The sequence below is a fragment of the Lepidochelys kempii genome, chromosome 6 (genome assembly GCF_965140285.1).
Source record: "Lepidochelys kempii isolate rLepKem1 chromosome 6, rLepKem1.hap1, whole genome shotgun sequence".
NCBI classification, from domain to species: Eukaryota; Metazoa; Chordata; order Testudines; family Cheloniidae; genus Lepidochelys; species Lepidochelys kempii.
In genome coordinates, this window is record NC_136385.1 from 2,653,533 (window position 1) to 2,674,411 (window position 20,879).

At 57.2% G+C, this 20,879-nt stretch overlaps 2 protein-coding genes across 2 annotated transcripts; one reads left to right on the top strand and one right to left on the bottom strand.

The window, feature by feature from the left end:
• Positions 1 to 4,591: 4,591 nt before the first annotated feature.
• STX4 (syntaxin 4) lies at positions 4,592 to 13,486 on the top strand. The gene is made up of 11 exons (XM_073346549.2): positions 4,592 to 4,727; positions 7,290 to 7,400; positions 7,598 to 7,697; positions 8,537 to 8,611; positions 8,752 to 8,822; positions 8,910 to 9,018; positions 10,461 to 10,537; positions 10,633 to 10,770; positions 11,179 to 11,289; positions 11,579 to 11,716; positions 11,844 to 13,486. The coding sequence occupies exons 1-10, from the start codon at positions 4,617 to 4,619 to the stop codon at positions 11,660 to 11,662; spliced, it is 987 nt and encodes a 328-aa protein (XP_073202650.2). The 5' UTR covers positions 4,592 to 4,616; the 3' UTR covers positions 11,663 to 11,716; positions 11,844 to 13,486.
• A 3,867-nt stretch (positions 13,487 to 17,353) lies between these two features.
• LOC140912233 (perforin-1) lies at positions 17,354 to 19,168 on the bottom strand. The gene is made up of 2 exons (XM_073346363.2): positions 18,642 to 19,168; positions 17,354 to 18,422 (listed from the first exon to the last, which is right to left on the bottom strand). Exons 1-2 carry the CDS (start codon positions 19,166 to 19,168, stop codon positions 17,354 to 17,356), a joined length of 1,596 nt encoding a protein of 531 aa, XP_073202464.1.
• Between the last annotated feature and the right edge of the window lie 1,711 nt (positions 19,169 to 20,879).

A 20,879-nucleotide genomic window follows, 5' to 3' on the forward strand; every position in this document is an offset into this window, starting at 1 on the left:
ATGTTGTGGTTGTGTAGGGCACCTGGGATAAAACTACTTATTCCAGTATAGCTAGTCCAATACAGGAAGGGGAATAGGTTCTACCAGTATACGACTCCTTTATCCCAGTATAGCTGCCCCCACAATTGATGCTGGACCAGTATAATTGTATGATGAACAAATCATTCCCCTTGGAAGGGAATTTACGGTTAAGCCCAAATAGCCATTGTGTGCTACACCACACCCGGTCCTGTCTGCAATGGGCGTGTTCAACGAGTGGCCCTAGACTCCTTCGGCCGCCGCAGCTGGGGAATTAGATGTAAGTGTTCGAGATGTGAGGGGGACATTCAAAAGTATTGTTACCGTTTAGAACCACGGCACTGATTTTAAGAGAGCTAGAGGTGAAAGACAGAGCTATATGAAGGGCTTGGATGCATGGATGGAAGGAAGGAAGAAAGGAAGAAGGAAGGGTACAGCATGGATGGCTGTAAGGAGGGAGGAAGGAAGGAAAGGTAGAGGATAGGTGGATGGATAGAAGAAGAGATAGGTAGAGTTAGAGAAGAGATAGGTGGATGGAGGGAAGGAGGGACAGAGATTAGATGGCTCAATGTCTAGACCTTGGATGGAAGGAAGGATGGCTATAGCCAGGATGGGTAGAAGGAGGGATGGCTATAGCCGGGATGGATGGAAGGAGGGATGGATATAGCTGGGATGGGTGGCAGGAGGGATGGATATAGGTGGGATGAGTGGAAGGAGGGATGGGTATAGCCGGGATGGGAAAAAAGACAGATGGGTATAGCAGGGATGGGTAGAAGGAGGGATGGATATCACTGGGATGGGCGGAAGGAGGGATGGGTAGAGCTGGGATGGGTAGAAGGAGAGATGGGTATAGATGGGATAGGTGGAAGGAGGGATGGGTATAGCCGGGATGGGTGGAAGGAGGGATGGGTATAGCTGTAGTGGGTGGAAGAAAGGATGGCTATAGCAGGGATGGGTGGAAGGAGGGATGGGTATAGCCGGGAGGTGTGGAAGGAGGGATGGGTGTAGCTGGGTTGGGTAGAAGGAAGGATGGGTTTTGCCGGGATGGGTGGAAGGGGGGATGGGTGTAGTTGGGATGGGTGGAAGGAGGGATGGGTATAGCCGGGATGATGGGAGGATGGATGTCTACAGCTTATCAAGATGGATGGATGGACAGAATGATGGGCTGATGGATGGATGGATGGATGACTAGGACTTGAAAGGATGGATTGGTGCCCTTGTGGAAAGATATGCATGCTGTTTGTGATAATATACGAAGCCATGCTACACTTACAAGCTTTCCGCAACATAGCTGTTCTGATACAGCTGCGCCGCTGTAAGATCTCTCATGTAGCCGCTTCATGCCGACCGGAGAGCACTCTCCTTTCGATGTAATAAAACCACCTCAACGAGGGGCGGTGGTTATGCTGGCAGGAGGGCGTGTCCCATCGACATACCGTTTTGTACACAAGTGCTTATGCCGGCCAAATATGCTACTCCGTGGGGGTGTTTTTTTCACAGCCCTGAGCGACAACAGTTTGGCTGATCTAAGTTCTCGTGTAGACATGGCCCAAGACGGGGAAGTCTTGAGGGCAGGCTCTTTCTTTCACTCTGTGTCTGTAGAGCACCTGGCACCACAAGGACCCTGATCTCCCACAAAGTCAGTGGTGCCACCTTAGTGCACCTAATAGATAAGAATGAATAAATGGATGACTTTATCTGGTGGTTTTTCTCTACAGTCCTTTTTTACTGGAAGCAGTAGCTATGGCATGTGAGTCATGCTGGAGTGTGTCAGGTAATCAAGGCAGCTAGTTTATGGCCATGAATGTAAGGGGTGAGTCAGCATGGAAGAGGGCTGGGGCTCAGAAGGGGAGGAGCCAAATTAGGGCTGACTCACTTGGCATTCATCCTTAGGAAGTGGGGTTAAACCGATGATTTTGCGGGGAGTCAGAAATGACCATGGTGGGTTTGCAGCCAGGTTTAGTTGGGGCCTGTGGTTTGGGGCTGAGGGGCTTTGACAGTGCTGTGTGTGTATAAGACCGCAGGGCTGGGAAAGAAGGGGTCTGTGGGTCAGGATTTAGGGGCACCAGCAGTGCTGAGGTGAAGGAACCCAGGGCTGGGATAGCAGGGGGCTGCAGGGCAGGATGGAAAGGCACCCGCTGAGTGTGGGGCAGGAGGAGCCCAGGGCTGGGATAGCAGGGGCTGCAGGTTGGGACTGAGGACTGTCCCTTGCTCTGTCCCCTTGGCTTTGCTGCTTGGCCTTGGTGGGATGAATTAATTCATTCTGGTTCCCACCAGGATGATTTCCAGCCCTGACTCATTGTGCAGAGAGACAGGCAGGGAAAGTGCCAAGCAAGCAGCATGGGCGTTCAGTCACAGAGAAGAGAAAAGCAGCAGCCAGTGTCTTGCTGCCGAAAGCAATACCCTGGGATTTACCTGCCAATGTCAAAGGGGAAGTTGGGCTTATGGATTTGGCACTTGGCATGGATTCAGGACGATCCTCCAGCCAGCTGCCGTAAGGGAGGCATCATAGATCCTGTAATTAATGCACTGGACTTTGAGTCAGGACTCCTGGGTTTTATCCCCAGCTCTGCCACTGACTCCCTGTGTGACCCTTGGCAAATCACTGAGTCTCTATTAAATGCTACCATAATACACCTAATAATGTGCATCAACTCATTAGGTATGTGCAATATTGATAGGTGGGTTTTCCCAGACCAGCCCCACATTGTCTCACTCTAGGAGATCAGTGTCTTTATCTCCACTTTACAGAAGGGGAAACTGAGGCACAGGGAGAGGAAGTGACTTGCCCAAGATAATGCAGAAGGCCAGTGGTAGAGCTGGGAAAAGAACCCAGGTTTCCTGAGTCTAAGTCTAGTGCGCTCCCCACTAGGCCACTTCACAATTAGTGTGTCATCCTTGGTCGGGGGCCATGCTAATTGTCTCTGTATTTGTCCACTTTCAGTGTATGGGCCACTTTGACGGATGAGGGGAAAACAATGGATGTGTTATTCCTTGACTTTAGCAAAGCTTTTGATACCATCTCCCTCAGTATTCTTGCCAACAAGTTCAAGAAGTATGGGCTGGATGAATAGACTATAAGGTGGATAGAAAGCTGGCTAGATCATCGGGCTCAACGGGTAGTGATCAATGACTCCATGTCTAGTTGATGGCCGGTATCAAGCGGCGTGCCCCAAGGGTTGGTCCTGGGGCTGGTTTTGTTCAATATCTTCATTAATGATCTGGAGGATGATGTGGATTGAACCCTCAGCAAGTTTGCAGATGTCACTAAACTGGGAGGAGTGGTAGATACACTGGAGGGCAGGGATAGGATACAGAGGGCCCTAGACAAATTGGAGGATTGGGCCAAAAGAAATCTGATGAGGTTCAACAAGGACAAGTGCAGAGTCCTGCACTTAGGACGGAAGAACCCAATGCACAGCTACAGACTAGGGACCGAATGGCTCGGCAGCAGTTCTGCGGAAAAGGACCTAGGGGTGACAGTGGACGAGAAGCTGGATATGAGTCAGCAGTGTGCCCTTGTTGCCAAGAAGGCTAACGGCATTTTGGGATGTATAAGTAGGGGCATAGCGAGCAGACTGAGGGACGTGATCATTCCTCTCTATTCAGCATTGGTGAGGCCTCCTCTGGAGTACTGTGTCCAGTTTCGGGCCCCACACTACAAGAAGGATGTGGAAAAATTGGACAACGTCCAGCGAAGGGCAACAGAAATGATTAGGGGTCTGGAACACATGAGTTATGAGGAGAAGCTGAGGGAGCTGGGATTGTTTAGTCTGCAGAAATGAAGAATGAGGGGGGATTTGATAGCAGCTTTCAACTCCCTGGAAGGGGGTTCCCAAGAGGATGGCTCTAGACTGTTCTCAGTGGTGGAAGAGGACAGGACGAGGAGCAACGGTCTCAAGTTGCGGTGGGGGAGGTCTAGGTTGGATATGAGGAAACACTTTTTCACTAGGAGGGCGGGGAAGCCCCGGAATGGGCTCCCTAGGGAGGCGGTGGAATCTCCTTCCTTGGAGGTTTTTGAGGCCCAGCTTGACCAAGCCCTGGCTGGGATGACCGAGTCGGGGTTTGGTCCTGCTTCGAGCAGGGGGTGGGGCTAGACACCCCCCGAGGCCCCTGCCAACCCTGATCTTCCATGATTCGATGGAAGGCCCCGTACCCCATTCTCCCCGCCCCCGCCCTGCAGTTGACAAGGTGACTCTCTGGTCTCTCTTGACTTGGCCGACTCTATGGTTGGTCTCTCCGGGGCTGCGCCTCTCCCGAGGCGGGGGGGTGGCCCGCTACCGTCCCTGGGGCCAGATCAGCAGCGGGCTAGGCGCGATCTGGCGGGGTGACGTGTTTCTGCGCCGGGAGGGCAACTTCCGGTCAGGGCAGAGCAACTTCCGGGACGGAGACTCCTGGGCATGGGGCGATAGCCTGTCGGGGCGACCCCACTTCCGGTCGCGGCCCTTGCCTCCTTGGGGTCATCGACTTCCGGCCCTCCCGCGGCTCCTGCATTGCCGGGGCCAGACACGCTTCGGGGCAACTTCCTCTCGGGGCGGAGTTACTTCCGGCGTGGGGTTCCTACTCTTCCGGTGGCGCTCGCTGGGGGCGCCCTGCGCATGGGCAGAGCGAGGCGGGAGAGTTCCATATCGGGCGGGCTGAAGGGGTGGGGGGGGGAGCCCCTACGGCTGGGAGAGACCATGAGGGATCGAACGCAGGAACTCAGAGAGGTGAGAGTCCCCCCCACTCCCGTGGCTGTTCCCTACAGGGAATCCCCTCCCTCCGGGGCTGTTCCCCCCCAGGGAGCCCCCTCCCCCCTCTGCTCCTCCCACTCTCCCCCGGGCTGTTCCCCCCCCAGACGTCGCTCCCCCCTTTGCTCCCCCCATTCACCTTCGGGCTCTTCTCCCCTCCTCCCCCCCAGGCTGTTCCCCTCTCTGGCTCCCTCCCCCCCCCTTGGGCTGTTCCCCCTAGGGAACTCCCTCCCCCTCTGTCCCCTGGGCTGTTCCCCCCGCCCCCCGTGAGCCCCCTCCCCCCCTCTGCTCCTCCCCATTCACCCTCGGGCTCTTCCCCCCCTCCCCCAGGCTGTTCCCCTCTCTGGCTCCCTCCCCCCGGGATGTTCCCCCCCCCACTGCTCCCCCCCATTCCCCCCCCCGGGCTCTTCCCCCCCCTCCCTCCAGGCTGTTCCCCTCTCCCGTCTCCTCCCCCATGGCTGTTCTCCCCCCTCTGATTCCCTCCCCCCTGGGCTGTTGTGCCCAGGGAGGTCCCTCCCACCTCCGCTCTTTCCCCAGCCTCATCTCCCTCTGTCCTTGCCCCTCACCCTGGTATCCGGCCTTCTGCGCTGCCTGTCTTTGGGAGAGATGTGACCCCCCTGACATGCAGCAGGCGAAGGGTTAATGTCTCTCCATGGGGTCAGTGTCCAGGTGGAGCTCCCTCCCCAGGCCCCACAAAGCCTTGGAGATGCCCTGTGGCGCCGGGCGCTGCACAGACCCCCCCTCTCCTCCAACTGAACTCAGGGCCTCCGTCGCGCCAGGCGCTGCGTAGACATGGGGAGAATCATAGAATCATAGAAGATCAGGGTTGGAAGGGACCTCAGGAGGTCATCTAGCCCAACCCCCTGCTCAAAAGCAGGACCAATTCCCAGTTAAATCATCCCAGCCAGGGCTTTGTCAAGCCTGACCTTAAAAACTTCTAAGGAAGGAGATTCCACCACCTCCCTAGGGAGCCCATTCCAGGGCTTCACCACCCTCCTAGTGAAAAAGTTTTTCCTAATATCCAACCTAAACCTCCCCCACTGCAACTTGAGACCATTACTCCTCGTTCTGTCATCTGCTACCACTGAGAATAGTCTAGATCCATCCTCTCTGGAACCACCTCTCAGGTAGTTGAAAGCCGCTATCAAATCCCCCCTCATTCTTCTCTTCCGCAGACTAAACAATCCCAGCTCCCTCAGCCTCTCCTCATAAGTCATGTGTTCCAGTCCCCGAATCATTTTTGTTGCCCTTCGCTGGACTCTTTCCAATTTATCCGCATCCTTCTTGTAGTGTGGGACCCAAAACTGGACACATTACTCCAGATGAGGCCTCACCAATGTCAAATAGAGGGGGACGATCACGTCCCTCGATCTGCTCGCTATGCCCCCACTTATACATCCCAAAATGCCATTGGCCTTCTTGGTAACAAGGGCACACTGCTGACTCATATCCAGCTTCTCGTCCACTGTCACCCCTAGGTCCTTTTCCGCAGAACTGCTGCTGAGCCATTCAGTCCCTAGTCTCTAGCTGTGCATAGGATTCTTCCGTCCTAAGTGCAGGACTCTGCATTTGTCCTTGTTGAACCTCATCAGATTTCTTTTGGCCCAATCCTCCAATTTGTCTAGGGCCCTCTGTATCCTATCCCTGCCCTCCAGCGTATCTACCACTCCTCCCAGTTTAGTGTCATCTGCAAACTTGCTGAGGGTGCAATCCACACCATCCTCCAGATCATTAATGAAGATATTGAACAAAACCGGCCCCAGGACCGACCCCTGGGGCACTCCACTTGACACCGGCTGCCAACTAGACATGGAGCCATTGATCACTACCCGTTGAGCCCGACAATCTAGCCAACTTTCTACCCACCGGGTAGTCCCCACCCTGACAAACTCATGGTCTGAGCAGACAAAGGCAGGATCATTCTCCCCATTTTACACATGGGGAAACTGAGGCCCAGAGATGCAGTCCCTTGTGCAATCGCACAGAGCATCTGCGGCAGAGCTGGGGAGCCAGCGCCGATTGCAATGGGAGAGCACCCCTTACTGAGCTCCCCAGCTGCTGCGTTAATGGATTTAGCGTAGCTGGGGTTAGATGGGGTGGGGTGGGGGATGGTGACAGGCTGGGCTCAGTGGGGCCAGGACAAGGACCTGGAGCCAATGAATTGATGGCATGAGGATTGGTGTGGGGGCGAGGGAATGGGGGGACCAGAAAGAAGGTTGGGGAAAGGGCACAGATATGGGGCCGGGAGATCAGGGCCGAAGCATGCCCAGGGAAGCGGGGCAGAGTGGGTGGCGGGGACTGGAGTGGGGTGCGTATAGTGGGGGAGGGTGGAAAGTGTTAGGCATCGGGTTGCGGGGGTGGGTGGAAGGGCAGGGGTCGGGGTGGGGCGTGGATGGGGCTGGGGCAGGAAGAAGGAGATAGGGGGCGGGGGAGCAGCCTGGGCGGGGAGGGGGAGCAGAGGGGGATGGGTGAGGTGTGAAGGGTGGAGCTGGCTGCAGAGCGGGGCTCCATGTCCGGTGCCTGACCTCCCCCTCCCCGCAGGATGACGGGAGCTCAGACGATGAGGGGGCTGAGCGGATGGTCCTGGTCGTGAAGCCAGGATCGGCCAAGTTCCAGGAGGAAGAGGAGCCACTGGACGAGTTTTTCCAGACGGTAACACAGCCTCTGCCCTCCAGAGGGCGCCAACTCCAGTCCCAGAGTGGGGGCGTGGCTGGCCCAGAGTGGTGGGGAACGGGACACGGGGTCTTTCCCCTCTAGGGGGCGCTGGCTCTGATCCAGCCCCAGGGCTGGGGACTGCCTGCTCCGGGTTGCAGGGTGGTCTCATCTCTGTCTGTTTTCCGCTTCCACAGGCCCAGGGGATCCGCGAGGCGCTGAAGACCCTGGAGGGGAAGGTGAAGGATCTGGAAAAGCATCAGACTACGATTCTGGCCACCCCGCTGCCGGAGGACAGTAAGCTGGGGGGGGGGGGTGCAGGGCTGGGGGGCAGGAATCCTTCCAGCACTGGCACAATGCGCCCCCCTGTCCCCATGTGGCTTGTAACGTGGCATCATGTATGGCCTGTGCCAAATTCTGGGTCCCCGTGGCAGGGTTGGGTTGTGGGGGGGAGGGGCATGGTTTGTGGGTCCCCTGCAGGGTGTGGGTGGTCTGGGTTGGGGCAGGGGGTTTATGTGTATGGAGGCTGGAGAGTTGCCAGGGAGGAGTATGGGGTAGTGTTGGGAAGGGAGGGCTTTCAGGAGGAAGTGTGGGGTAGGGTTAGGAAGCTGGAGGTGAGGTGGGGTATTGTGGGGGTCTGGGAGAGTGGAGGGGGAAGAGGCAGGGGGATGAGGGGAACTGGAAGGGTGGGTTGGGGAGGATGGGAAAGGGGGTTCGGGGAAATTTGTAAGAGGGGAACACAAAGGGAGATGTGGAGGGGCATGTGACCAGGCTTATGGGGCGATCTGCAGGCATGGGGAATCTGGGGTGGGAACATGAGGCAATGCAAGGGAAGGTCTGGAAAGGGTATAGTTGGCGTGTGGGGTGGTGTGCGGCGAGCAGTTTGGTGGGTGGAATATGTGGGGTGGTCGGGGGGGGAATATGTGGGGCAGGCGAAGAGGGGCTCTTTGGGTAGTATTGGGGAGTGGAGGGCTTTGCCTAGATCAGTCCTGGGGAGGGGGGCTCTTGAACTTCCCCACAGGAGTGGATGGATCTAGGCTTATCTTTGGGACCCCTTAAAGGTCTGGGGTTGGGATTGTCCCTGGAAGGGTGTGGGGCTCGGCTGACATCTGACACCACCCCCTAATCTGCCTCAGACATGAAGCGAGATCTGCAGAGACTGCGTGAGGAGATCAAGGACCTGGCCAAAGACATTCGGCGCCGCCTGAAAAGTGAGTCTGAAATTGGGGGGCTGGGAGCCCGGACTCCTGGGTTCTGTCCCCAACTCTGGGAGGGGGGTGGAGGTGGGGTGGGGGCAGGGCTGGAAACCCGGATTCCTGGGTTCTCTCCATCAACTCCAGTCTCTCTCCAGCCATTGAGCCCAAGAAGGGCGAGGAGGACGAGAACAGAAATGCCATCAACAACCGGATGAAGAGAACCCAGGTGAGGGGTCTGTGAAGAGGGTGCTGGTGGGGGGCGGGGTCTGGGCCTAGGAGCTGCGATTAACCCCCCTCTCCTCCCCGTTCCCAGCACGGCATCCTGTCCCAGCAGTTCCTGGAGCTGATCAACAAGTGCAACACCATCCAGTCGCAATACCGGGACCGCAACGTGGAGCGAATCCACCGCCAGCTGCAGATCAGTAAGTGCTGGCCTCTGGGCCTAGCCTGGGGCCTTTCCCTCCATCCCCCCCAGATCCTGCCCCTATGATTTCTAGAGCCGTGGATCATGCCTCACCGTCAGTCCAGAACATCAACCTGGACTCTGGGTTGGCTAAGGGGTCCTGCCCCTTTGATGGTCCTTGTCCTTGGCTGGGGTTCTGGATTGGTCAAGGGGTCCTGCCCTTCTGACAGTGCAGAGCCATGGGTCCTGCCCCTCTGATGGAGCAGATCCCCGACTGGGATTCTACACTGGCCAGACGGTCCTGCCCCCAGTCCCTAGGGAGGGCCCTGGGATGTAACTTGTCGAGTGAACGTGCCCCTTTAGTGGCTCATCGATATGGGCTAATTGCCTGTTGCTAAAGGAGCACCTCCTTTAGGTCTGCAGTGAGGATAACAACCAGCCACTGCTACTAGCCAATGGCATTCCCCCTTCAGCTGTGTACAGAGGCTGTAAAGCTGCTACCTGTTAAGGCAGGTGACCCCTGGAGCTAGAGCAGCAGGGGTCTGTGCTGCGGGGCTGGAATTCATGGGTCAAATCCATGCAGGGGAATCGGTGGATGATAAACCTGTTCCAATGACCTTGGGGAGGCCAGGGTTCGAGCAGGGGGGCTGGGAGCCAGGATTGCTGGGTTCTATCCCCGGATTCTAGAGGGCAGTGGGGTCTGGTGGGCGAGAGCAGGGGAAGTGGGGGAGGGAGGCTGGGAGTCGGGACTCCTGGGTTCTCTCCCCGGCCCTGGGAGGGGAGTGGGGTCTGTTGACAGAGGTCTCCCATCCAGCCATTGACCCGGCCAGGACCTTGCTCCGCGCGGATCTTTTCAAACAAGCGTCCTTTTCAAACCCCAACGACCCTACGCTGCGCCCTGCTCGGGGTGGGGTCGTGTTCGTCGGGCCCTGCCGTGTGGGAGTTCAACATGCTGAGAGCTGAGGATGGTGCCTCTTCTGGCTGGGTGTGTTTGGGGGAAATCTCGGAAGTGTCCGGGCTGATTTTTCAGCTCCGTTTGCCCTAAGATCGCCAGATACGCTCACGTTTCCACGTGTAATTTGTTTGGGGCTTAACTTCCAAGGATCTGAGCTTCCAAGGGCAGCTTAACAAGGAGAAGAACAAGGAGATCACAAGCCGTCGGTGTCTTTATCCATTCTGTCAATGGCACAAGAGCACTACAGTACTGTCCCAAGGTGAAAGGGCACCGATTTTGACCAAATATCTCGATATTGGGCTTACGGGTAGGGTTGTATCACTAGACCCGGGTCGGGACTCCTGGGTTCGATCCCTGGTTCTGGGAGGGCAGTGAAGTCTAGTGGGTTAGGATGGGTGTGGCAGGCTGGGAGTCAGGACTCCTGGGTTCTATCCATTGCTGTGAGGGGGGAGTGGGGTCCAGTGGGTAAGGAAGGGAGCAGACCCAGTCCCTTACTCTCCCGGCAGCCGGTGGCGGCGTGGTGTCGGACGAAGAGCTGGAGCAGATGCTGGAGAGCGGCCAGACGGAGGTGTTTGTCTCTAACGTGAGTGCCAGGGACGGGTGTGTGTGTGGGGGGGGAATGACGGGGGGGCAGGGTCTGGCCAGGCCAGGCTATTGACCCCCTCCCTCCCCTCCCAGATCATGAAGGACACGCGTGTGACCAAGCAGGCGCTGAACGAGATAGAGACCCGGCATGACGAGATCCTCAAGCTGGAGCGCAGCATCCAGGAGCTGCATGACATGTTCACCTACCTCGCCATCGAGGTGGAGCTGCAGGTATGGGGGGGCCCAGAACCCCCCCCCCCCCCCCGGGGGCACAGCTTTGCTCTCCTGGGCAGCTGGCTCCTTCCCACGGGCCCGCCCTCTCCCGCCAGCCACCACTTTCACTTGCCCGCTCTAGCCAATATCCGCTTCCTGTTTTAGGCAGGGCCGCTTCCTGTTTTAGGCAGGGCCGCTTCCTGTGTGCCCTGCCCATTCCCGCCCCCCACTGCCAGTGGCCACTTCCTGTGTGCCCTGCCCGTGCCCATTCCCGCCCCTCACTGCCAATGGCCACTTCCTGTCCATCTCCCCTCCGTTTCAGCTCTCCCGCCTCATAGTCCCCCGTCTCTCACCCTTGTTCCCTGTTCCCCGAATCCTGGACCGGCTGAGGGTATCGCAACCACCTCCTTCTCCCTTGGGCTGTAGGGGGAGATGATCAACCGGATTGAGAAGAACATCCTGGACTCGGAGAACTACGTCCACAAGGGACACCTCCATCTCAACTCTGCCAGGGAGAGCCAGCAGAAAGCCCGCAAGGTGGGTCCCCTGATGTTCCCTTCCCACCCCACTGAGCAAACCAGTCTTACCCCCCCGGACCCCAGCTTAGCAATCGGATCAGAACCAACGCCGCTCGAGGAGAAAGGACCCGCATCCCGCTTTCTGTACACCTCACTGTTGATTGGGAGTCAGGACTTCTGGGTCCTATCCCCAGCTCTGGGAGGGGAGTGGGGTCTAGTGGGTTAAGTAGCAGAAGGTGGGGAGCCAGGAGTCCTGGGTTCAGTCCCGCGCCCGCTAACACTTTCCCCTTCTGTGCGGGGCTTGGTAGAAGAAGTTCATGATCATCATCTGCCTCTTGGTCACCGTGGTCATCGTTGTGGTTATCATTGGAGTGGCCATTGCCACCGGCTAGACCTGCGTCCGGTTTCCGCCCCCTCTCCCCTTGCTGTGGGGCTGGGGCTTGCTGGTAAGTACCATGGGGCGTAATCACCCCGCAGCACACACCACTGCTGTAGATGGGGGGGGGGGGGGGTGCTGGGGCTGGGTGGGCCCATATTGAGTTTCTAACCCCAGCTATATTCTCTGCCTTTCAGGATTCGTGAGCGCGGCCCCGTCTTCCAGCGGAACCACTGCCCCCTGCTGGGAGGTTTATGCACTGATGGCCGGAGCGAACGCTGGGTTCAAATCCTGATCTTCAAGCACAAGCCAGCTCCCTCCCGTCCAGAATGGTTTCTATGGACTCCTCGTATCTCTTGCCTTCGGAGTAGGGGTGAGATCCACCCTGAAGAGCCTCTGATTTTCCGAGGTCTGTGAATTTGTGGCATTTTGGTCTGACGGTTCGTCCTCCTTGTCCCTTCCTGTGGCTCTGTCCCTCCCCTTTGAGCCTCTTCCTGTTTTGGGCAGTGCCACTTTGTGTGGCAAAGCCCCTCACACTAGCATTAACTTCATGCACTAAGCAAGTCAACTTCTTCTAAGCCCACCTCTACCCGGCCAAGCCCACTTCTTGTCTCTTCGCCCCTCCTGCCAGTACCTACTTCCTGTTTTGGGAAAATCGGCTTCCTGCGGGCCCTGCCTCTTGCTCTCAGTCTCTACTTCCTGTTATGGTAACGAGAACTTCTTTTTCGTGCTCCGGCCCCTCCGCTCTGGTGTCAGCGTCCTGTCTCGGGCGGGCCTGCTCTCTGTGGTATGGTCCACGCCCCGCCCCCCTCTCCAGGTGTGCCCACTTCCTGGGTACCTGCTGCTCTCCCCAACTCCCCTCCTTAGGGAGGGGGACTCCATGCCCCAGTGAGGGTATTGGGGCATCCTAGGCCCATAGGTTGCTGTTTGCCAGGGGGGTGGGGTGTGCCCTCCGACCTCCCCTGCTCACAGTGCCCCATCACTGCCTTAACGGGAGGTTCCCTCTATGGCGCAGGGTGGGGCCGGTATCTCTTCACACTGCCAGTGAGGTAAGTGCCAATGCAGCATGGTGGCTTTTCTGGGGTGGGCATCCTGTCCCCCCCAGCGAGTCAGGACTCCTGGGTTCTATCCCCAGCTCTGAGGGGAGGCCACCCTCCCCATGTCTCTTGTGCCTTAACCCACTGGGGCTCAGTATTTAATCATGATCCCATTCAAACCCGCTCCCGCCTCAGTTGACCCTCTCCATCCCCCAGCTGACTGGCAGGAGGGGGGCCATTCCACATGGCCCACTGCCTGGCACCTTTGCCCTGCACCCCCCTGCCCATGCTTTCCCCCCACTCCCATCAGTGCCTGCTCTATAGCTCTCCTTGGCTCCTCTCCTCCATCACAGTCTCCATCAGCCCCCAGCCTTAGCACGGCCTTTGACACTGCCTGCGGCATACCAAGTGGGGGCCCTCACCCCCAGGCCTTGGCTGCCCCCTCTCTTCCCTGGCCCACCCCACCTCTTCATACACCACCCCCTGATCCCTGTAGATGGGGTGGGGGTGTCAACTGACCTAACCCCCCACGGCAAGCCGGAGAAGGGTCTCTGACCTCCTTGCCCCTCCACTTGCCTCCCTGCCAAGCTGGGTCTGACTGACTGAGGCATGAGCCAGATTTTAGCTCTCCCCATTAACCAGGCAGAGGATCAGGACGACCGGGTTCTTGCCCTAGGTCTTTGTTTTAATTCTTAACCTCTCAGCTGCAATATGGAGTGACCTTTCCCTGTTGCCTTGGTGACTGAATGTAACGTGGCCTGACTTGTATTTTGTAATAAAAATGATAAATCATGTTAAAAACGTCCCGTGGGTGGCAAAAAGTTTGATTCTCATGCGATCGGCGCAAGTGCCTGACGGTGTGCAGAGATTGTTCCCCTGCTGCCCTGCCCCAGAAGCGGGTGCATCTCAGGGCCCGGCGAGCCCTCCTGGCGCGACGTCACCCTGCGCCTGTTCCCCAGCTGCCCCTCCCCAGAGGTGGAAGCATCTCCGTGCCTGGTGAGTACTCCGGGGTCGCTGAAGTAACCTGAAACATCCACTCAACGTGCAGCAGCAGTCAAACAAGCGAAGAGAATGCTGGGAATCATTAAGAAAGGGATCGATAATAGGACATAAAATGACAGGTTTCAGAGTAGCAGCCGTGTTAGTCTGTATTCGCAAAAAGAAAAGGAGTACTTGTGGCACCTTAGAGACTAACCAATTTATTTGAGCATAAACTTTCGTGAACTACAGCTCACTTCATCGGATGCATACTGTGAGGGTGGGGAGAAAACCTGGATTTGTGCTGGAAATGGCCCACCTTGATTATTATACACATTGTAAGGAGAGTGATCACTTTAGATAAGCTATTATCAGCGGGAGAGTGGGTTGGGGGGAGAGAAAACCTTTTGTAGTGATAAACACCCATTTTTTCATGGTTTGTGTGTATAAAAACATCTTCTGTATTTTCCACAGTATGCATCCGATGAAGCGAGCTGTAGCTCACGAAAGCTTATGCTCAAATAAATTGGTTAGTCTCTAAGGTGCCACAAGGACAGAAAACATCATCTTGCCTCTGTATAAATCAGTGGTACGCCCACATCTTGAATACTGCATGCGGCTGTGGTTGCCCCATCTCAAAAAAGAGACATTGGAATTGGAAAAGGTTTGGAAAAAGGCAACAAAACGGATTGGGGTATGGAATGACTTCCGTAGGAGGAGAGATTAATAAGACTGGGCCGTTTTAGCTTGGAAAAGAGACGGCTAAGGGGAGATATGATTGAGGTCTATAAAATCATGACTGGTGTGGAGAAAGTAGATTAGGAAGTGTTGTTTACTCCTTCTCATAATTTCATTTGGTGACCCCGAGTTCTTATGTTAACAGGCAGCAGGTTTAAAACAAAAGGAAGTATTTCTTCACACAACACACAGCAACCTGTGGAACTCCTTGCCGGAGGATGTTGTGAACTCCAAGACCATAACGGTTCAAAAAAGAACTAGATAAATTCATGGAGAATAGGTCCACCCATGGTTATTGGCAGGGATGGTGTCCCTAGCCTCTATTTGCCAGCAGCTGGGAATGGGCGACAGGGGATGGATCACCTGATGATTCCCTGTTCTGTTCATTCCCTCTGAGGCACCTGGCACTGGCCACTGTCGGAGGACAGGATCATGGGCTACATGGACCTTTGGGCTGAGCCAGTAGGGTCGTTCTTATATCCTTAAAGTGCCTGCTGTAATACAGTGTCCACCAGGAGGGGGCGATGCTTCTCCATGTGTCTCCAGTCCCCCTGAGCGGCTCCTTTCACAACAGTCCCTTCTGGATGTGCAGTCGGCTGGCTCAGGGTAGGAGTCTAGGGCAGTGGTTCTCACAACACACATTTTTGGTGGCCTCAAAGTGCCGACACCGTTTGCTGGGGGCCGCTCTGGCCCCCCCCTTTTTTGTGTATAATTGTTAATTAATTGTAGGAAAAACATAAGTGAGCACAGATACACGTCCGAATCATTGTCATTTATTTATGTAGGGTCTTTTTTGCAGACTCAATAATAAAAATAACGTACAGCTGTATTTTGGTGCCCTTGGCCCTTGCTGCCTCCCTCATGCATCGCCCTGGGCCTGATGCTTCCCCCCCGCACTGGCCGTGAGCTCCCTTCTGTGCCCTTGCACCCCAGGATCACCTTGACCAGGGCACCCAGTAAGGTTGGCTCTGCTGAAACCCAGAGCCCTATGGCTGGATCCGGGGGGAGGGGGCGAAGCCCAGAGCCCCATAGCTGGGGGGAGGCAGGGGCTGAAGCATGGAGCCCAAGGAGGAGGGTTAAGACCACCCCTGGAACCGCGCAGCTGTGGGGGGATTGATGCCCGCCGGCGGAGACTGGCTGGATCAGGAGAGGGGGGCTGAAGCCCACCCCTGGAGTCCCCCGGCTGAAGCCAGACAGGGAGGGCTGAACCCCGCCCCCGCAGCCCTTGGGTGCGGCAGGGAGGGGGTGCTGCTTTGCCCCCCTCCCCCGTATCTGCCCAGGCATCTCTCGGGGCTGCAGCGCCGCCTGGCTCGGAGATCCAGCATCCCCCAGGAGAGTGGGAACGAATGGACCGAAAGCGGCGGGTCGGAACCGATCCTGATTGGTGGACAAAAGCGGGAGGGGAGGGGTATTCCGGCCACCGCCCCCTTTCGGGGAGCACGGGGGGTGGGGATGAAGGGAGCCGGGTGGACAGAGGGGAGCCAGTGGCCCCATCTCCGGGCTCCATCACGACGTCCTTGGGCCTTCGTTGTCTTGGGTCTAGGAGCTGAGCTGGGATCAGGCCAGATGGAGGGACCCAGGCGATGTTGCCACCCGTGCTGGCTCCGGTTCAATCCCAAATCAGAGCCCTTGGCAGGGTGGGGTGGGGGGCAATGGGGGGCACTCAGAACCCTAGCCTAGGGGGAGGGAGAATGGGGGTCACGCAGAGCCCCGGGCATGTAGGGGAACTGGGAGGGGTTGCAAGGAGGGGTCTAGAGGGCGCTGGTGCAATGAGCTGCAAGACCCAAGGCTGCGACCCCTAGTTTGATGCTTTACGAGGGCTAAGCCTGGGCGGGAGCTTCCCAGCCCCCCAGGGCGGCAGCGGTGAGCAGCGGCCCCAGAAGGCCAGGGGAGGGCGTTCCCCAGAGGCGGCAGCAGGGGGTGCCAGAGGCGGGCAAGTCCACCTATCACAGGGGTTCTCAAACCGGGGGTCGGGACCCCTCAGAGGGGCGTGAGTTTATTACAGGGGGGGGTCACGAGCTGTCAGCCTCCACCCCAAACCTCACTTCGCCTCCAGCCTTTATAATAGCGTTCAACCTAAAGAAAGTGTTTTTAATGTATGGGGGTGGTCGCACTCAGAGGCTAGCTGTGTGAAAGGGGTCACCAGGACAAAAGTTTGAGAACCCCTGCCCTATAATAAGTGGAATTGGTCTTTTTTTTTTTTTTTTTTTTAAAGGTTGCTTAAATTTTTTGAGAGCGAGGGCCTGTGGTGGTGGGCAGAGGAGTTCGGGGCTTGTTTTATTTGGAGGTAGCTTCTTTCGTTCGTGTACGAAGAGTCTTCGGCACAAAGCGTAGGGTGACCCGAGAGCAAATGCGAAAAATCGGGATGGAGCCGGGGGGTTCCTTTATAAGACAGAGCCCCGACTCTTGGGCCTGTCCCTATGAAAGCGGGACGTCTGCTCACCCGACCAAAGTCGCGCCATAAAACCGGTGGTCGGCGCGGTTTCGGTGACTCATGCCCGTCATCAGAATTTGAGGAGCTCCCGCTCAGTGAAGAAAATCCCGCCCCCTCGCTGCATCCCGCGCCGGAAGATGCTTCAACGGTTCCACGCGGGAACGTCCCACCACGAGGCACTGGAGCCCCCGGCGGGTGGCGAGCGAGAGGGTGACCTCTTTCCTTAACAAGGGAAGTCCGTGAGCGCTTATTATTTTTAATGTGTAACTTCCTGTTTTGGCAGCAAAGAACTGGAACTACTGAAAAAAAGAGAATGGAATTTGTATAACACCCCCCCCCCCACACACACACACACAAATACACACACAACTCATTCCTCTGAGATGGGTTGGGCTTGTTTCAGGCCCTTTTTTTTTTTCTCGTGAGACTTGGAGCTGGGGCCCCTGGTTTCGGATCCCAGCTCTGGGAGGGGAGTGGGGGCTGGAGGGTTAGAACAGTGGGGGCTGGGAGCCAGGACTCCTCAGTTCTCGCCTCTCACAGGCACGTATTCATGGCAGTTGTTGCCCCCCAGGTTGGGCCCGCACTCCAGTGTGTAGGAAAACTTGAAGTGGCCGTGTTCAAGGTTGCAGGTGAGCTTGACATTCTTGCCGACCTTGAGGTAGGTGTAACACCTGCCCAGGAGGTCGTCCTCCAGTAGGTCCTCGTCCCACACCTCCATTTCCAGTTTGGGCAGCTCTGGCAGCGTCACTGGCCCGAAGTCCAGGTCTTCTCTCCAGATGGGGTGGTTATCTTCCTTAACTTGGCCCGTCTGCAGCTGCTGGCCTTGGAACGAGAACTTGACGTAGGCGTCGGTGTCGGTCACGGTGTCTCCCCACAGGTCTGTGCCCCACAGCACATGGACCTTCAGCCGGGCCATGCCCCGCTTAAGTGAACAGCACATGGAGTTGGTGAGGGGGTTGCCGGAACAGTAGCATTTGCAGGGGTCCAAGGCGTCGGCCTGGCCCCATTTTGGGCAGCTACGAGGGCAACTCTTCCTGTGCCCCCGCTCAGCCACGTACTCCTTCACTGCCTGCCTCAGCGCCTCCCGCCTGGGGTCGTCCGGTCTCACCAGGGCATGGATGGGCATCAGAGAGTAGGAGACCAGGTCAGGGCTGGCTCTGAGGCTCTCCATCCAGGTCGAGAAGGAGCTGGCATTTTGCTCAGTGGAGAAGAGCTGGTTGGAGTAGCTGTGGCCACCCGTCACCTTGATGCGCTTCTCCATGTAGGGCACCTGGGAGCTCCCCCAGCCCTGGTTGCTCTCGTTGCTGGACTGGGCGCTGGAGGAGAGTGGGCTCAAGCCCAGGTCTTGCAAGAACTGGGAGCCCAGGCGCGCCTTGATTTCGGTGGCTGTCAGCCCATCCAGCACTGCCCGGCAGGTCTGGACGGCCGTCAGCTGCCGCACCTGCCCCCCCAGGTCTGCCTGCCTCACATAGTGGGTACCATACTTGGCCAGGAAGGGCCAGTATATGGATGAGTTGTAGCCGGGTGGGAGACTTCTCAGGGTCCAGAAGAACTGGGGCATCAGTGGGGGGTCTTGAGCGAGACTCAGCCTGCCCAGAAGGGAAAGAGAGAGGAGTTAGGAGCCAACCAGAGACCCCCTGCATCTTCCCCCTGAACAAACTGGCCCCACTTCCCCAGTGCTCACTCCGTGGCTTCCCTGGCAGGTGGGGGGCAGTGGGAGACGCTCTCCTCTTGCAGTCAGTGCTACCCCATTGCAGCAGTAGGGGGCGCTGGGCTGCAGGGAGCAGGGCGGGGTGGGGGATTCTCACCTGTAATACACGCAGGGTATCTCTTGGCGCACGAACATGTACTTGTCCTGCAGCTCCTTCTGGTAAGCGTAGCTGGTGAGCTGGGATTTGGACCCCCCCAAGGCCAGGCCATGGGACTCGTCTAGCAGCTCCAGCTCTGACATCCAGTCATTGTTCACATCCAACGCCAGTGCCCGGCCCACTGCTGCGGCTGACTCTTCCACTGAGCTGCTGAGCTCCCGGTTGCACGAGATGTGGACCCTCCAGTCCACCACGGCCAGCGGCAGCCTCTGGTGCTGTCTCCCCTGCAGCCGGTTCTCGCACAGGGTGCAGGTGCCATTTGGGCGACGCCACAGGCTGGTGTCCACCAGATTGGCCCCCGTCCACTCCAGCGTGGTCACGTCGATGCCCTCCCCCACCAAGCTGTGCGCGGGCACGAAGGTCATGGGCTCATCGCACTCCTCAGCTGTGCCCGTGTAGCAGTCGGGGGAGACTCCAGGGAGCAGGAAGAGCAGCAGCAGAGGGATGAAGGCACCGGATCTCGCCATGGCTGGTGCGATGGTGCCTGTCACCTGGGAGCGGCTTTTGGACTCTGAGCCTCCCTGGAGGCAGAAAAACAGAGAGAGGATTCATTAACGACAATCTAGTGGCAGGCAGTTCCACAGGCACAACACATCCTAGCAGCATCCCAGAAGCCTGCAAGCTGCTACGACCCTCCCTGAATCTGAAAGAAGAGCTCTCCACCAACCTGTGCTATAGCCTGCCTACCCCATTGCTGGCCGATTCTGCTGGAGAGTTGCTGCTGGGTGTGAACAGTACAGGGACTAGGACACATACAATCTGGCAGTTCTGATTCTGTCCACCAGGGTGCAGTTGGTTTAGTTGTCTGTAGTAGGGGACCTGAGACACATGGGTGAATAGTTCTCATTCCATGTAATAGACAGCTGCGCAGATATACACCTGTGCCCACCCCTGCTTCCCACCCCACCCCCAAGATGAATCTCCCCTCATTGTGCCGGGAACTGAATCCCCCACGTGAGCTACAGGAAGTAGGGTGACTCTTGCTGAAATATGCACAGCCCCATTCCCTCCTGCAGGAAGAGAAACGCACCCACACGAGTGTCCTCAATTCCCTTCATGTCTTACCTCCTAAATCGCTGTATGTGCCAGGCTCCTTCACCTGGCACTGAGATGCAGCCAGCTCTGGGGCAGGGCAGCAGGGGAACAGCCACCCAGAAAGCTCTGGGGAGCATTGGTGTGGCTACTGGGGTATGGTGATGTCCCCACAGCTACCCCGATTGCTGCTTCCCAGCACCTCCCCCAGGCTCCCCTGCCCCATGGATTTCCTGTCTGCAGCAAAGCGCAGGGCTCCCGTGTGGGGATCACGGCAGCTGGGCTGGAGCAGTGGCATTTCCAGGGGCCACCCTGATGCAGATGTCAGCTGGATCATAGTGCAGGAAGCTGAGCTCTCCTGAGCTCTCTGGGTTTGTCAACTGGGAGGCGGAACAGGCAGAAAGAGGGAGCCCCGCCTACAGCAAAATCCCCCCCCCCCCGAACGAATCCAGGAGGATCGGGGGAGAAAGGAAAGTGTGGGGGGACTGTCTGGGGGGAAGGGCCAGATCCTGACATCAGTGATCCAATTGTAAATTTGGAGTGGGGTCAGTCAGGCTAGAGAGGGGAGCCAGGAAGCCAGGACTCCTGGATTCTATCCCTGGCTCAGGGAAGGGAGCGGGGTCTAGTGGTTAGAGCAGGGGGGCTGGGAGCCAGGACTCCTGGGTTCTCTCTCTCTCTGGGAGGGGAGTGGGTTCTGAGTCTGGACATTTGGGTGCTTTCCCTGGGAGTGGAGCAGGATCTAGTGGTTAGAGCAGGGGATGCTGGTGGGAGCTGGGAGCCTGGACTCCTGGGTTCTTTCCTTTGCTCTGGCAGGGGAATTGGGTCTAGTGGTTAGATCGGGGGGGGGGGGGGCACGGGCTGGGAGCCAGGACGCCTGGATTCTATCCCTGGCTCAGAGAGGGGAGTGGGATCTAGGGGTCAGAAGGGGGGTGGGGGACACAGGGCCAAGAGGGGTTAAACACTAGCAGACTAACTAGCCCATATTCAACCTTTAGAGACATATTAGGAGATAATTGTGTTTTGTGTGTGTTTCCATATATGCTGTTATAGGTTGACAATGTAACCAAACGGTTCCTGCCTGCCCTATATTCTGTAAATTCAGAGATCCAAAGGAGATGTTAACTGTAAATGTAGGAACATCGCTGT